Here is a 15,111-nt window from a genome sequence, read left to right as displayed (position 1 = left end):
GGGGTGGGGGAGGTAGATTGGGCCAGTGGGAGCCCGCGGCTGCGCTTGGCGATCGTCACGTCAGGGGGAGGGGCGAGGGCGGTCTCGCCAATGACGAGCTGGATTTCGTGGGGCGAAGGGTCGTGATTGGACACCGGCCGTGGGCCACCCTGGACTCCGCTACCTGTTGCTAAGGCCGGTGCAGAGCGGCTCTGCTGCGCGCGAGGAAGGCTCGTCTCGCGAGAGCGCTAGCTCCCTTGTTGGCCAAAGGCTGCCGCAGCGGCTCGAGGATCGACATGGACGCTCACGAGGACTACGTCTGGCCGCGGGCAACCTCGGAGCTCATGCTCCTCCCGGTCACGGGTCTGGAGTGCGTGGGGGATCGGCTGCTGGCGGGTGAGGTTTGGTGCGCGCTGGCGGAGAAGAAACCGGGCGCTCTCAGGGGGCGGGACCGTCAGGACAAAGGGATGCCCGCAAGGAGGAGGACGGGTGGCGGGATGAAGCCTGACCGAGGTGGGCGGGAGCCCAGGAGATGGCGGGCTGGAGGCCCGGCCGGAGGAGCCCAGAAGACAAAAAAAACAACAACGATGTGGCTATCGAGTTCCTTCGCAACATGCAGCTGACGTGGAAAAGGCACTGGGGCCGCGGGAAAATGCGGGAAATCGCTGTGGCTTGGGAGGCGGGGCAGGGAGGGAGGGCGGTGTGTGGCCCCTGCCGGGGGGCCAGGAGGGGAGGGGGAGGGGGAGTACCCCTCAAGGTGGGCGGGCCTGGGGGACGGTCTGTGGTGTGGGCTCTCGGGGGAGGGCGGGGCCCAGCAGGCGGGGCTGTGGGCTCCCAGGGGCGGGTGAGGCTCCTCCTTTGGAAGGTGGGGACTACGAGGATTGGGTAGCGGGAAACCAGGGATGAGACCTTTCTGAGTGGGCCAGTGCTTGGGGAGGCAGACGCTGAGGCGGGTTCTCAGATGGTTGCATTCAGGAGATCGAATGTTGATGGCCTTTAGGGGGAGGTCAGGTCGAGAAGCATAGGCCATCAAATCCTGGGACCTGGGGTGCATGGGTGGCTCAGTGGGGTAAGCTTCTGCCTTCGGCTCAGGTCACGATCCCAGGACCCTGAGATCGAGCCACCGCATGGGGCTTTCTGCTCAGCGGGGAGCCTGCTTCCCCTCTCTCTGCTTGATGCTCTGCCTACTTATGATCTCTCTGTGTCAAATAAATAAATAAATGAAATACTCAAAAAACAAACAAAAAAACACGAAAGCCTGGGACCTGAAGCAACTGAGCCCTGGAGAGCATCCAGGCCCAACTGAAATCCTGGTGACTGATGGTGGTGCTGCTGTTTTTTTAAGGGCCCCGAGACAGGGCATTGTCTTCAAGCCTTGAGAGAGCTGCTTCCTATCCTAAGAGGGTGGTTTTGTGTGTGTGGAGGGGTGGCCTAGCTATGGGGGCTCTGGAAGCCCAAGGTGTAGGAACCCGTGGTAGGACACGGGTTAAACTCCTAAGGCTGAGGGAGAGGATAAGTAGGCAGAAACCCAAAGAATCACAAGAATGAGCTAGGAGAAGAGAAGAGGTGAGTTCCTGGCAGAGGGTAGGCATGCCAAAGGCCTTGAGACCAAATTCATTACTTTGGTGGGGGAGGGGGAGAGTTCCTGTGAGGCTGAGCAGGGATAGGGTCTGGGAGAGGAGGCTGGAGAAATGAGCTGCGGCTATATCATTTTATACCTAGATCTGACTTTATGATGTTGAGAGAGACCTTGTGAAGGGTTTTAAATGGGAAAATGACATGGGAAATGCAGGTTAGAAAGCTCATCAAGTGAATTCCCCTGCTCCTGTGATTTCCAAAGTGACTTTTAAACTGCTACAATTCTCACATTCCACCCATGTGCACCTGTTATCTCAGTTTCCAGCCTTCTCTGCTCGTGAATTCAGGCCCAAGTGCATAGGTGCCTTCAGATTGAAGTCCTGCTGGATGCTCCAGCTGAACAGAGAGAACAGCAGCCGCTCAGGTGCTCCAGCCCAAGCATTTCCTTCAGTCCCCAAGCCAGTCTGGTTGATTTTGACTTCATACTTGTAGCATCTGTCTGTTTCTCTACCTTGTTGCCATCATTGGAGGCCATGGCAGCTTTGGCTCCCGATCGCCTCAGCCGCATTCTCTCAGGCCATCTGTGACCCCTTTGTTTCCTATTCCAACCGCACAACCTAGAGTTCTTGCTCACCTCAGGGCCGTTCAGCTTGCTATCTATTGGCCAAGAAAGGATCACCCATCTCCCCCACGCCTGCTCTTCTCTGGTTACCGCTGATCTCCAGGACATTTGGCAGCATCCCTGGCTTCTATTCCTAGATTCCAGTTAGCATAACTCCCAGTAGTGACAACTAGAAATGTCTCCAGATATTGCCAAATGTCTTCTGGAGGGAAAATCGGTGGAGTAGATTTCCCTCTTTTATAGTAAAGCAATCTGTATAGTTCTTTCCTGGAACTTACCAGAGTTACAACAATGTAGGTTACTTGGGTGATACTGTTTAGTGTCTGCCTGATGGCCCGGAGCCTGGGTCTGTGCTCCTCTTACTGCTCCAGTGTGTATAGCTCCTTGTCTGGCTTATGATTGATGCTCACTGCCTATCTATTGAAAGATGGAGATTCCTGGCGAAGAAGGGCATGAGGGGCTGTTAGTGTCATCTAGCTTAACACGTGATAGACACCCAGGACCAAAGTCACTGTGGTGGGGGAGGATTTGAAAAATCTTTAGAAAATGAGCACATGGGACTAGGCAACTGAGAATATGAGAAGATGTGGGAAGTTGAGCGGAAAAAGCGGTGAGCTTCTTGGTTTGGGGATGGGGCTGGATAGAGGGTGGTAGTGGTCAGTGGAGCAATCAGTGCAGTGAGGAGCATTGAGAGAGCTTGAAGGTAAGCTAGTAGAGTGAGAGGGGCCCACAGGGCAGCCGGAAGGTAGCTAAGGGTCATGGGAGTTGTGGCTGCCAAAGTGGGGGCCACCTCTCCTGGTTTTTCCTGTCGGTGTTGAACATGCTCACATCTGAGCCGCAAGGAAGAAGCTCTTGGAAATCCAGAGGGGTTCTGCTGTGGCCCCAAGGTGGGAGGATCACCTTTGGGGAACAGCCTTTTCTCTCTCGGGGAGGGAGAGTGGGAAGACTCTGTGTAGAGGTAGATGCGGCTGCAGGTTTGGGACAGAGGCTTCGAGAGTTCCTGCAGGAAGCATGAGAAGTCAGGTGGGATGAGGCAGAGGCAGTGTTTGAGGAAGCCAGGTTTAACTGAGTGTCTGGAACCCCTGGTAGGTGTTGGAAAGTCAACACTGAAGTCCAGCTGAAGCCAAAACCAAGGATTTTCCCGGGTTCAAGCCAGCAGGATTGTGTGTTCTAATGCATTCACAGGCTATACTGTGTGCCTGAGTTTGCCCTGCCCCCATCTCTTCATGGTTTGGCAGAGCGAGGTTTGTTTTTTTTTTTAAGATTTTATATATTGGGGCACCTGGGTGGCTCAGTGGGTTAAGCTTCTGCCTTCAGCTCAGGTCATGAGCTCAGGGTCCTGGGACTGAGGCTGCATCGGGCTCTCTGCTCAGCCAGAGTCTGCTTCCTCCTCTCTCTCTGTACCTCCTCCCTCTGCCTTTTCTTTCTCTTGCAAATGAATAAATAAAATCTTTTAAAAGGATTTTATTTATTCATTTGCAAGAGAAAGCACAGGGAGAGGGAGGAGGGGCAGAGAGAGAGGGACACATGCACTTCTTACTGAGCAGGGAGCCCTGTGGGCTCAGTCCCAGCACCCTGGGATCAGGACCCAAGCCGAAGGCAGACGCACATTGACTGAGCCACCCAGATGCCCCATTGGGTGAGGTTCTTTTTTTTTTTTTTAATTTTTTTTTTGAAGATTTTATTTATTTATTTGACAGAGAGAGATCACAAGTAGGCAGAGGCAGGCAGAGAGGGGAAAGCAGGCTCCCTGCCGAGCAGAGAGCCCGACATGGGACTCGATCCCAGGACTCTGAGATCATGACTTGAGCTGAAGGCAGAGGCTCAACCCACTGAGCCTCCCAGGCGCCCCTGGGTGAGGTTCTGATGTGACTCTGTGCTTTTGTCTAGGTGAGGGGCCGGATGTCCTGGTGTACAGCCTGGATTTTGGTGGCCACCTGCGGATGATGAAGCGTGTGCAGAACCTGCTTGGCCACTATCTTATCCATGGGTTCCGGGTGCGACCAGAACCAAATGGAGACCTTGACTCAGAGGCTATGGTGGCTGTGTTTGGGAGCAAGGGACTCCGAATTGTGAAAGTTAGCTGGGGACAGGGCCGCTTCCGGGAGCTCTGGCGCTCTGGCCTGTGGAACATGTCTGACTGGATCTGGGATGCACGTTGGCTTGAGGGCAACGTGGCCTTGGCCCTGGGCCATAACTCGGTAGTGCTGTACGACCCTGTGGTAGGGTGCATGCTGCAGGACGTGCCCTGCACAGACAGGTGCACCCTCTCCTCAGCCTGTCTGATTGGAGATACCTGGAAGGAGCTGACCATAGTGGCAGGTGCAGTTTCCAATCAGCTTCTTGTCTGGTATCCAGCAGCTGCTTTAACAGACAATAAGCCTGTGGCCCCTGACCGACGAGTCAGTGGGCATGTGGGTGTCATCTTCAGCATGTCGTACCTGGAAAGCAAGGGCTTGTTGGCCACAGCTTCAGAAGACCGAAGTGTCCGCATCTGGAAGGTGGGTGACCTCCGGGTGCCTGGGGGTCGGGTACAGAATATTGGGCACTGCTTTGGACACAGTGCCCGTGTGTGGCAGGTCAAGCTTCTAGAGAATTACCTTATCAGTGCAGGAGAGGACTGTGTCTGTTTGGTATGGAGCCACGAAGGGGAGATCCTTCAGGCCTTTCGGGGCCACCAGGGTCGTGGGATCCGGGCTGTAGCTGCCCATGAGAGGCAAGCCTGGGTGGTCACCGGGGGTGATGACTCAGGCATCCGTCTGTGGCACCTGGTAGGGCGTGGGTACCCGGGTTCAGGGGTCTCAGCTCTCTGCTTCAAGTCCCGTAGCCGGCCAGGTACCCTCAAGGCTGTGACGCTGGCTGGCTCCTGGCGACTACTGGCAGTGACTGATACAGGAGCCCTGTATCTCTACGACCTTGAGGTCAAGTGCTGGGAGCAGCTGCTGGAGGACAAACGCTTCCAGTCCTACTGCCTCCTGGAAGCAGCCCCTGGTCCCGAGGGCTTTGGACTTTGTGCCTTGGCCAATGGGGAGGGTCGTGTCAAGGTGGTCCCCATCAACACTCCAACTGCAGCTGTGGACTTGACCCTGTTCCGTGGGAAAGTGCATAGTCTGAGCTGGGCCCTTCGTGGCTACGAGGAACTCCTGTTGCTGGCATCGGGCCCTGGTGGTGTGGTGGCTTGCCTGGAAATCTCAGCTGCGCCCTCTGGCAAAGCCATCTTTGTAAAGGAACGTTGCCGGTACCTGCTGCCTCCCAGCAAGCAGAGATGGCACACATGCAGTGCCTTCTTACCCCCTGGTGACTTCCTAGTGTGTGGGGACCGCCGGGGCTCTGTGTTGCTGTTTCCCTCCAGACCAGCCCTGCTCAAGGATCTTGGGGTTGGCGGCAAGGTGGGAGCTATCGCTGGAGCACTTGGAGCAGATAGTGGCAGTGATGGGGAGGAAACCGCCTCCATCGAGTGGGGCCCTGTGTCCACCCTCCCTTCTCTGCATGGGAAGCAGGGTGTGACATCAGTCACCTGCCATGGTGGCTACGTGTATACCACAGGGCGCGATGGCGCCTACTACCAGCTCTTTGTGCGAGGTGGCCAGCTGCAGCCTGTCCTGAGGCAGAAGTCCTGTCGAGGCATGAACTGGGTGGCTGGGCTCCGCATGATGGCCGACGGGAGCATGGTCATCCTGGGTTTCCACGCCAATGAGTTTGTGGTGTGGAGTCCCCGCTCACACGAAAAGCTGCACATCGTCAACTGTGGTGGAGGGCACCGCTCCTGGGCCTTCTCGGATACCGAGGCGGCTATGGCCTTTGCCTACCTCAAGGACGGGGACGTCATGCTCTACCGGGCTCTGGGTGGCTGCACCCGGCCACACGTGATTCTCCGGGAGAGCCTGCATGGCCGTGAGATCACTTGTGTGAAGCGTGTGGGCACCATCACTCTGGGGCCCGAGTTTGAGGTGCCCGGCTTCATGCAGCCCGACTACCTGGAGCCTGGCAGCGAGGGGCCGGGCCTGACCGACATCGTGATCACGTGCAGTGAGGACACTACTGTCTGTGTCCTGGCACTCCCCACCGTCACTGGCTCGGCCCACGCACTTACAGCAGTGTGTAATCATATCTCGTCTGTGCGTGCCCTGGCTGTGTGGGGCATTAGTACCCCGGGGGGCCCTCAGGATCCTCGGCCAGGCCTGACTGCTCATGTGGTGTCTGCGGGGGGCCGGGCTGAGATGCACTGCTTCAGCCTCATGGTCACCCCAGACCCTGGCACCCCAAGCCGTCTCGCCTGCCACGTCATGCACCTTTCGTCCCACCGGCTGGATGAGTACTGGGACCGCCAGCGCAGTCGGCACCGGATGGTCAAGGTGGACCCGGAGACCAGGTGATGTGCGCACTGGGAGGCGGGAGCACAGAGGGGTGGCCCGAAGGGCAAGCCCCTTGCTGCTGTTCCCAGGCCTCCCCTAATGGCAGGCCGGTGTTGTCTCTGCAGGTACATGTCCCTCGCTGTGTGTGAACTCGACCGGCCTGGCCTTGGCCCCCTGGTGGCTGCAGCCTGCAGTGATGGCGCAGTGAGGTGAGAGCGGAGGCCCTTGGGTCAAGAGGTGAGGGTTGGAAGGTGTCAGGAATGGGCTCTGAGCTGGGCCACCCTCCGCCCCCCAGACTCTTCCTTTTGCAGGACTCGGGGCGGCGGCTGCAGCTCCTGGCTGAAACCTTCCACCACAAGCGGTGTGTCCTCAAGGTCCATTCCTTTACGCACGAGGCACCCAATCAGCGATGGTGAGAGGGGCTGCCTGGCTGGCTTACGTGGATGCAGGCGGAGCGGGGGAGGGGTGTCCCCTGTTGCTCTCCGCCCCCCTCGCTGACCCAGCTGCCTGTGCCTGGCTCCCAGGAGGCTCTTCCTATGCAGCGCCGCCACTGACGGCAACTTGGCCTTTTGGGATCTCACTGCCGTGCTGGACCACGGCTCCACCGCCCTGGAGCCTCCAGCAGACCCCGGGCTTCCCCACCGTGAGTAGCCAGTGTGCAGCCATGGCTGTCCCTCCCCACCTCCCACTGCCCTTCACCTGTGTGGCAGGCTGGGCCCTGACAACCATCTTCTTCCTTCAGGGCTGGGGACCCCCTGCCTGACCCTCCAGGCTCACAGCTGTGGTGTCAACAGCCTGCACACCTTGCCCATACGTGAGGGCCATCTCGTGGCCAGCGGCAGTGAGGATGGCTCCCTCCATGTCTTTGTGCTGGCTGTGGAGACACCGGAGCTGGAGGAGGCCGTGGGGGGTGCTGAGCTGGTGCCCCAGCTGCATGTGCTAGAGGAATACTCCATCCCCTGTGCACACGCTGCCCACGTGACAGGCCTCAAGATCCTAAGCCCAAGCCTCATGGTCTCCGCCTCCATCGACCAGCGGCTGACCTTCTGGCGTCTGGGGCATGGGGAGCCCACCTTCATGAACAGTACCGTGTACCATGTCCCAGATGTGGCAGACATGGACTGCTGGCCTGTAAGCCCCGAGTTTGGCCACCGCTGTGCTCTTGCGGGCCAAGGGCTTGAGGTTTACAACTGGTATGATTAAGGTGTCCCGCGGTGGCCAGCGTGCCGGGCATGGGACCTGCTCGCAGATGGGGTGGAACAGGAGTGACCGTCTGTGCCCATGCCCGGCGTGAAGGGAGGTGGCGGCCGCGGGTTCCTGGCTTCAGAGCAGGAGCTGGAGGTGAGTCAGGGGCCCTTCAGGCCAACCAAAACCACGCCCCACTGCCTACAAACAGGATCAGACTTTGTATAAAACAGAAGCCATTTATTTTGGCTCCACGTCTCTAATAAGATCTTGGTATCTTTTTTCCAGGTGATGACTTTTGTAAACATTCCTAGAATTTGGGATCTCTGTGGCCTTAGATGTGGTTCAGTGGAGGGAGACCCAGCGTGGCTAGGCCAGCATGGAGCACTTCACGCACAGCCCGCAGAAGCTGGAGACGGGCAAACATTTGACCAAACAGGTGTGGTCGAGGCTCCTGGAGGAGAGAAGGGGCCTGCTGGTCTCCTCCTTTGTGCCCTTGCACCCCTGCAAGCTCCCCCCACCCCACCCCCTGTGCTGTGTACTTACCCCTAGGATGTGTATGCGGTTATAGTATGAGCTGAAATCCATGCTGAGCTGAACCAGGAACTTGCACATCTAGAGACAGAGACTGAGTCACTGGCCGGTCTCTTTGATCTCGTGCCCAGCCCCGAATAAAGCATCAAGCGTGCAGTGTCTGTGCCGGGCTTCTCTGCCTCACCATCTCAGTGCGCGCAGTCACGTGGAGCCCCGGGGCTGCGCACGCCAGGGCTGCGGTCTGGCTCAGCAGCTCTGGGAAGGGGAGCACGCCGTTGAAGAGCAGCAGCCACTCGCCCTGGGGGGTGGGGGTGGAGAAGGGTGCTGGGAGGGGAGGTTCCCAACCTCTTACAGGTGCCTAGCTACCCAGGACGACACTCACCTCATCCTGTAGCAGTGAGAAATCGAGACTGCTCACAGGTGGAAAAGTAGGGTACAGACCTTGTTCCCTGCTGTGCTTGTACCCCTCAAATAGCGTGGCAAGACGGGCGCAGTTATACATGACGAAGGTGCCGCTCTTGGTGCCCTTTGTGGAAATGCTGCCGTCGGCCAGGGCCAGGAGGAGCTGAGGAACGGGGGCACAGCTGCAGGCATGACACCGTCTGTTCCACAAGCCCTGATCCTGTCGGGCCCCCGGGCTTACCTGACTCTGTGGAGCTGTGCTGAGCATCTCAAACTTGATGGTGGCTGCAGACAGAACGCTGAAGACTTCTGTCCAAGTTGGGTCTGTGGGAGTTGAGTCAGTCGGTCTGGGCAGACAGAGGACCCACCCCACCAAACCAGCACGCCCTCACGCACCTTGGCTGATCTCCCTGCCACGCTTCAGGGCTGCTGCCTTGCACACCTGGGCGTGCCGGAGCCTGCATGAGGAGCAGAGTGAGCCGAGGGTCTGCGGGGGAGGGGTACCTCCGGGGACAGATGGTCCCTCCCCGTCGACGACCCGACTTGGTAGCCTCCCTTCCGGCCTGACTCACTCATAGTACTCGGGGGCCGTCAGGGCACTAGCTGCTTTCACTGGGCCACAGACCAGGTGCTTCTGTGAGGGAGAGAGCAGGCACTTAGCCCAGGTGGCGACACTGCCAGCAATAAATCTCTCAAGAGAACCTAAACCTGGTGCCTGGACTCCCCCAGCCTTTTGCCATCAAGCTCTGGGCCTCGCTCCCAAGCCCACCCCTCAGCGCACAGCCCAGCTTCCCTGAGCTGTTCAGTGTTCTCTGGAAAGCGCCTCCAGACCCCACCTTTTCCCAGGACGCTACACGAGCTGCAAGTCCCCACTCACCTAACGTCTCCCTCAAGGCCAAGTGTCCCCTATGGACTCGTGGGCCCCTGTGCCCCTTGATGGATTTGCAAGGGTCCTGGGTTGGTGGAGGGAGGGGGCGCTCCAGCATCCCAACACACCTGTGTGCGAGGAGCCTGCTCATCCAGCTTCCACCAGAGCAAGTCCAACTTCTGTTGCTGGAACTCCTCCTCACAGCTCACCACGTGTAGGGCCATGCAGCCGTCAGCATCAGCATCCGGGGCCGCGGCCTACAGGTTAGGAGGACGGTCACCGGGCGGGCACAAGGCGCAGCTTGCCAGAGGCCTACAGGGTGGGCGTCAGTCACTAACCGGGCCCGGAGGGCCGTCCCCAGGCCAGTGGCGGACAGCTGCCTGCAGCTCTGCCAGCACGGAAAGCAGATCCTCGGTCACTGCAGACAGAGTACAGGGGCGTTGAGGCTGGGCAGGAGAACATGGTCCCCATCTTCCCAACGACCCTGAGAAGCTCCAGCTCCTACCCAGACACTTGTCCACGTTGGGGTCATAGCCAGCTGCGCATCCCCGCTCTCGCATCACCTCCTTCAGGCACACTGTGCCCAGGACGCCAGGGGGCAAGGCTCCTCCATCGGGGGCGGGGCTAAGCTCTGCCAGCGGGAGGTTCCTCAGGGCTCCGGTGGCGGCTTTCTCGGAGGCAGCGGGCCAGTCCACGCGCAGTTTCTGCAGGAAGGTCCGCATGTGCGGGTCCCGCACGGCGGGTACCAGCCGCACACTCGCCCTGGGAAACGAGGACGGCCGTCTCAGCCCAAGCGTCTGGCGCAGCTCCACCCCCTTCCCTCCCGCAGCGGCTCTAGGCCCAGGTTGCCACCCCGGCCGGTTCTGGCCTCGCGGCGCGCTCACCCATGAGCGCGCAGAGCTCGCGCCAAATGATCGGCCACGAGCACGGCGCGCAGCTGGCTCAAGCGGAGCGCGCCAGGGGCGCCGCGCAGCGCGGGGCAGTGCAGGAGGACGCGCGGGCCGGGTGCGGCGGGCGCGGCGGGCGCGGCATAGGCGGTCACCGCGCCCAGCACGCGCTCGAAGACGGCGGGCCGCTGCAGCTGGAGTGCCAGACCCGCGGGCGTCAGCTCGCAGCGCAGCACCGGGGCCACGCCGGGGCCTTGCAAGCCGGCGACCGCACGGACCACATGCTCGGGCACCTGCGGGAGGAAGGGCGGTGAGGCGGGCTGCGACGCTGCCCCTGGCCGCACATCCCCGCCCCGCTGGCGCCCACCTGTCCATCCCCGAAGCGCGCTTGCAGCGCGGGCCGCGGCGCCAGGAAGTCTCGGGCGCGCAGGTGGCGGGCACGAGTCTCCTTAAACCACACGGGCTCGCCAGGTCCCAGGGCCGTGTTGAGAGCCCCTAGCGTTTCTCCGACCCCCAGGCGCCCTGTCGCCATGGCGACCGGAAGGAGCCGGCGGAACCGGAAGCCAAGCGTCTGGAGGCCGAGCTTCCGGGAGGGCAGAGTGGCTGGGGCGCATATCCTGTGGAGATACCTGAGCGGACAGGTGCGCCGCAGGGAACCGTGGAGGCCGCTTCGACCTTCGGCCCCAGCACTCCCTCTCCGGGCCCCGGCCCCACGAGGTCCGCCTTAGGCCTAAAGTTCCGCCGTCGTCCCCGGCATTAGCATCCAGGGAAAGGATCCTCGCTACCGGGTGGGACCCAGACCCGACTCTAGCTCATCGAAATCTTACCTATTTGTGATAACGTTTCATTCCCCACATTTGACACTTGATCAAACGTCAAAAGTTCCAAGTGAATTGTCATCGGAATAGGGAACCTAACATTAAAGCCATTTTCACGACCTCCTTAAAAAAAAAAAAAAATCTCGTTTTGAAGGAATCAGTGTTCTGCACCTTCAGGTTATTTACAACCATTTCCTCCTTTGCGATTTGGGTCGTCTTTACTCCCGATAAATGCGTACCCTGGTAGAATTTCTTCTCTTGATTTTTGTGGAATTAGAACCATCACGATACTTTCCAGAATTACCAGTTTTTAATGCTTTTCTTTTAACCTTGTGTACGTTATCAGGGATACTCTGGCCCGGTTTACGAGCCATTGTAGGCAAAATAATGTGACCATAAGACCCAGCTAAAAGACTGCTCTCAGTTGGGAGTATCCCACTGCACTACAGAGAGAAAGCTCTTTCCTCTGTCCCATGAGGGCTCGTTTTCACTTCAATGTAACTTAAATCCCCTTTTCCTCTATTTTCTTTAATGGAGATCGAACCTGACACAGCACAGAGCAGAGTACAGGAAACCCATAATTACTGCTCTGGAGCAGTGAGAGTGCCCAGAGTTCAGAAAGGAGGGGGATCCTAAGGGCAGGAAATCTGGCAAGACCCCTTTCTGGGGCAGGCCTGCAAGGCCCCTGCTGGGATCGCAGAAAGAGCACTGGGCGGACACGACATTCCCGATGGCTTCTTGGGTGCCCACTCAACGGGAGTGATCGTGTCATTCCAAAGCGCTTTCCATTCCGCAGTCGCATGACCCAGGGACAGCTGCTAACAGGGCTGGGGGCTGGAGGCCAAGCTGGGGACTTCAGCTACTCTAAGTACACGAAGACGGTTGGTGTGGGTTTTCCCCAGGAAGTGAAAGGCTATCTATAGCGAGCTGCGGGCTGGGGTGGCCCTGCTCTGTGGGACTCACCGCCATTGCAGCCCTGTCCAAAGGCCCTGAGACCAACCTCCCTTGTCAATGTTACTCCAGGTTCCAGAGATGACCACAAACCTCGCTCTCCGATGTCTATGCCCACCACTTCCAACCTGAGAGGCACCTGAGACAGGGGCAAAGACCAGAGCGACCCAAATAAAGTATGTCTGGGGGTCAGGGGCTGGCCCACCCCATCGAGGCCAGGACGCTGCTCTGGCAGGAGAGCAGGGAACGAAATCCAAGCGCAGCTGGAATGCTCTGGAGACAACAGCTGCTTTTGGGATTCCGTTGCCCGCTGTCCAGCCGTGGGCGGGGGCGGGGGGGGGGCGGGAGATAACCCCGGGAGGATGGTGGTCCCTTACCCTGGGGCCAGATCAGGAACCACCCCGCCCCCCATTCCCAGTACCAGACGACTGACCTAGGAGTGGGCGGTAAAGCCGAGTGTAGTGGGAACGAGGCGCTCACCTGGGCCCCTAAACAATAGGAAGATTGGTAGGGGCCTCCCCTGGGACCGGTCCCGATCCGGATTAAATCCGCAGGGTGGGATTATTCCTGTTGGTCTCATGAAGCCAGGCCACCCCGTGCGGTGACGATAGCGGGGAGGGCTTCGGGATCGGCCAAAAGAGAAGCTCCCCTGTGGGGCCGGAGAGGAAGTAAACCCGCGCACCCGCCTCGGGGACACCCCCGTACCCAGGGCCCTTCGTCCCGTGACTCTTCCAGCGCCCGGAGCGCAGGGTGGGTGGGTGGGGGGTGCCCAATGGCGGCGACGGGACCCCCGGGAATCCATTGCGAACGTCCTCCGCCGTGCCGAACCTCCCTCCCGGCCCAGTGGGTAGCAGACGCGTCAACGTTCCCTTTAGGCCACGACACGGTGGGGGCGCGGAGATCCCCGAAAGCCGCGCGGGCACCAGCGACTGTCGCGCCCGTAGGCCCTCTGATTCGGCTCAGGACGGGGGGGGGGTCGGGGAATTCTCGGGCCGCGAGCATGGTGAGCGACGACAGGGCGATGCTCCAGCCGCTGTCTAGTTCAATAGCTGGTCCCGTTCGGCCGGGTCGATCCCACCCGAAGACCCACAATCACCGACCGCGGCGTCCCCTTCCGCTTGCTCGGGCCGCAGACTCGGAGCCATTTTAAGGAGAAACCACTCAGCCACGCCCCCTCGCGCTCCCGACAAGCCAATCCACGCGCAGCCACGCCCCGGGAGAAGAGCGGCGGCGACGCCAACGGTCGCGCGGGCGACGGTTGGGGAGGGGCGTGATTCGCGGAAAAGCAAGGGAAACCTGAGCCTGCCGTCCCGCCTTGGGAATCCGACGCCCTAAAGCCTGGGATTAGGGGTTTGGAGGCTGGCCCCACGCCCTGGCCAGGTGTGCAGGACTCGACCAGGTGCGCTGCCGCCCCGCCCCAGGCCCCCGGAGCCCTGCGTAATGGCTGAGAGCCGGGGACTAGGCTGCGGCGGGGGCCCAGGCAGCTCTCTGAGGCCGGCCACGCCACCAGGTGTCTGGCTCCCCCAGGACGGTCTGCGGGGGCCCGGGGCGGGGCGGGCGGCAGGTGCAGACACCGGAGCCCCGCTAGGGGACGGGCCCTCCTGGGACAATTGGCACCGGCCGGTCCATCAAAATCCCGCGCTGGGGCAGCCGGCCTGCGCGGTGCCCTCCGGCACCTAGGGGGCGCTGTGGGCGCGCTGCGGAAGGTTCCGCCACGACCCCCTGACCCGGCGCCGACATCCCCGCACGCCGGTCAGCCATGGTCGCTGCGTTCGTGCTTCGCGGCCTGTGCGGAGCGCGAGCCGTGCTACGCTGTTCCCCTGCGGAGCTGTTGAGGTGAGCCCGGGCCCAGCGTCCCCGATCCGCGTCCCCACGGCCATTGATCCCGGCCCGGCTCCTCCTGGCAGGTTAGAGCCCGAGCACACTCCTCCGCAGGGCCCCACGGCGAGGGCACCGGCTCACGCCGGCGGACGACGAGCTGTATGAGCGGACGCGCATCTCTCTGCTGCAGCGCGAGTCCCCGCAGATCATGTATATCGACAGCTACAGCAGCCGCGGCTTCATGGTCAACGGAAATCGCGTGCTTGGGCCCTGCGCGCTGCTCCCGCAGTCGGTGGTGCAGTGGAACGTGAGCAGTGAGGCAGCGGAGGGCCGGAGCCCCGGGCCTGCCCCCCCCGATTCTGTCCCTCGCCGACTTGGGCTTTTCCGTTGCTCGTTTGGGGCGCAGGTAAGGGCTCTGTGGGGAAAACCGCGCGAGCTTGTTTAACTTGTCTCCTCCCAACACAGGTAGGAAGTCACCGGGACATCACTGAAGAAAGCTTCTCTCTCTTCTGGTTGCTGGAGCCCCGAATAGGTACTGGAGAAGGGGAGGGCTGAGGTGCTTCCAGCCCTGGAAAGCCAAAAGCCACCCGCCCCAGCCTCCGCACAGCTGCCGGAGGCTAGCCCACGCCATCTTTCCCTAGAGATTGTGGTGGTGGGCACCGGAGACCGGACCGAACGGCTGCAACCCCAGGTGCTGCAAGCCCTGAGGCAGCGGGGCATCGCCGTGGAAGTGCAGGACACGGTAAGGTCCGCCCCTCGGGAGCGCGGAGCGGGACCCAGGCCTCGCCCTCGCCAAGCTGATGCAGGCTTTCTCTTTGCAGCCCAATGCCTGTGCCACTTTCAACTTCCTGTGTCATGAAGGCCGAGTAACAGGAGCTGCTCTTATCCCTCCACCCAGAGGGACGGCGCTCACATCCTTAGAACGAGCTGCAGAATGAATTGCCAGGAATTGACCTGACCTGTGCAGAAGGGCCCTGGCACTTTTTGCAGAGCGCAAGAGTTTCCAGCGCTTTCATTAGCCCTTCCTCTTTGCCACTGTAACACCTCTTTCTTGCCAGCAAATTAATAATTTAATCCATGTTTCCCATTTTGTATTAGGTGTGTTGCTGGT

At 60.2% G+C, this 15,111-nt stretch overlaps 3 protein-coding genes across 4 annotated transcripts; 2 read left to right on the top strand and 1 right to left on the bottom strand.

The window, feature by feature from the left end:
• Window positions 1-41: 41 nt before the first annotated feature.
• WDR6 (WD repeat domain 6) lies at window positions 42-8,409 on the top strand. The gene is made up of 7 exons (XM_044253603.1): window positions 42-375; window positions 4,070-6,551; window positions 6,660-6,743; window positions 6,830-6,946; window positions 7,059-7,177; window positions 7,277-7,875; window positions 8,008-8,409. The coding sequence occupies exons 1-6, from the start codon at window positions 276-278 to the stop codon at window positions 7,735-7,737; spliced, it is 3,363 nt and encodes a 1,120-aa protein (XP_044109538.1). The 5' UTR covers window positions 42-275; the 3' UTR covers window positions 7,738-7,875; window positions 8,008-8,409.
• DALRD3 (DALR anticodon binding domain containing 3) lies at window positions 7,945-10,980 on the bottom strand. 2 transcript variants are annotated; one of them, XM_044253604.1, is made up of 12 exons: window positions 10,778-10,980; window positions 10,408-10,703; window positions 10,029-10,285; window positions 9,862-9,941; window positions 9,652-9,780; window positions 9,228-9,289; window positions 9,052-9,113; window positions 8,897-8,979; window positions 8,636-8,818; window positions 8,438-8,551; window positions 8,266-8,334; window positions 7,945-8,173 (listed from the first exon to the last, which is right to left on the bottom strand). In XM_044253604.1, exons 1-12 carry the CDS (start codon window positions 10,940-10,942, stop codon window positions 8,054-8,056), a joined length of 1,620 nt encoding a protein of 539 aa, XP_044109539.1. In that variant the 5' UTR covers window positions 10,943-10,980; the 3' UTR covers window positions 7,945-8,053. The 2 variants fall into 2 exon arrangements, with proteins under 2 accessions (XP_044109539.1, XP_044109540.1); XM_044253605.1 differs by lacking the exons at window positions 7,945-8,173; window positions 8,266-8,334 and having other exon boundaries at window positions 8,435-8,508.
• A 2,756-nt stretch (window positions 10,981-13,736) lies between these two features.
• NDUFAF3 (NADH:ubiquinone oxidoreductase complex assembly factor 3) lies at window positions 13,737-15,087 on the top strand. Its single transcript, XM_044255278.1, has 5 exons — window positions 13,737-14,015; window positions 14,115-14,307; window positions 14,466-14,532; window positions 14,642-14,742; window positions 14,822-15,087. Exons 1-5 carry the CDS (start codon window positions 13,939-13,941, stop codon window positions 14,936-14,938), a joined length of 555 nt encoding a protein of 184 aa, XP_044111213.1. The 5' UTR covers window positions 13,737-13,938; the 3' UTR covers window positions 14,939-15,087.
• The last annotated feature ends 24 nt before the right edge of the window (window positions 15,088-15,111 follow it).

This window comes from Neovison vison, chromosome 6 (assembly GCF_020171115.1).
Source record: "Neovison vison isolate M4711 chromosome 6, ASM_NN_V1, whole genome shotgun sequence".
NCBI classification, from domain to species: domain Eukaryota; kingdom Metazoa; phylum Chordata; class Mammalia; order Carnivora; family Mustelidae; genus Neogale; species Neogale vison.
Note: the sequence above shows the minus strand (reverse complement) of the source record. Positions and strands in the feature narration are given on the sequence as shown.

What these genes read in the sequence shown, in the direction of transcription:
- WDR6 (XM_044253603.1), top strand. Translation starts at nt 276, where the DNA reads ATGGACGCTCACGAGGACTACGTCTGGCCGCGGGCAACCTCGGAGCTC. An exon ending in TGCAGTGATGGCGCAGTGAG is followed by an intron (nt 6,744 to 6,829) that starts GTGAGAGCGGAG and finishes TCCGCCCCCCAG; the next exon opens with ACTCTTCCTTTTGCAGGACT. An exon ending in AGACCCCGGGCTTCCCCACC is followed by an intron (nt 7,178 to 7,276) that starts GTGAGTAGCCAG and finishes TTCTTCCTTCAG; the next exon opens with GGCTGGGGACCCCCTGCCTG.
- DALRD3 (XM_044253604.1), bottom strand. Translation starts at nt 10,942, where the DNA reads ATGGCGACAGGGCGCCTGGGGGTCGGAGAAACGCTAGGGGCTCTCAAC. An exon ending in AGCAGGCTCCTCGCACACAG is followed by an intron (nt 9,290 to 9,651) that starts GTGTGTTGGGAT and finishes TCTCCCTCACAG; the next exon opens with AAGCACCTGGTCTGTGGCCC. An exon ending in TCTCACTGCTACAGGATGAG is followed by an intron (nt 8,552 to 8,635) that starts GTGAGTGTCGTC and finishes CCCACCCCCCAG; the next exon opens with GGCGAGTGGCTGCTGCTCTT.
- NDUFAF3 (XM_044255278.1), top strand. Translation starts at nt 13,939, where the DNA reads ATGGTCGCTGCGTTCGTGCTTCGCGGCCTGTGCGGAGCGCGAGCCGTG. An exon ending in AGTCGGTGGTGCAGTGGAAC is followed by an intron (nt 14,308 to 14,465) that starts GTGAGCAGTGAG and finishes CTCCCAACACAG; the next exon opens with GTAGGAAGTCACCGGGACAT. An exon ending in CCGTGGAAGTGCAGGACACG is followed by an intron (nt 14,743 to 14,821) that starts GTAAGGTCCGCC and finishes TTCTCTTTGCAG; the next exon opens with CCCAATGCCTGTGCCACTTT.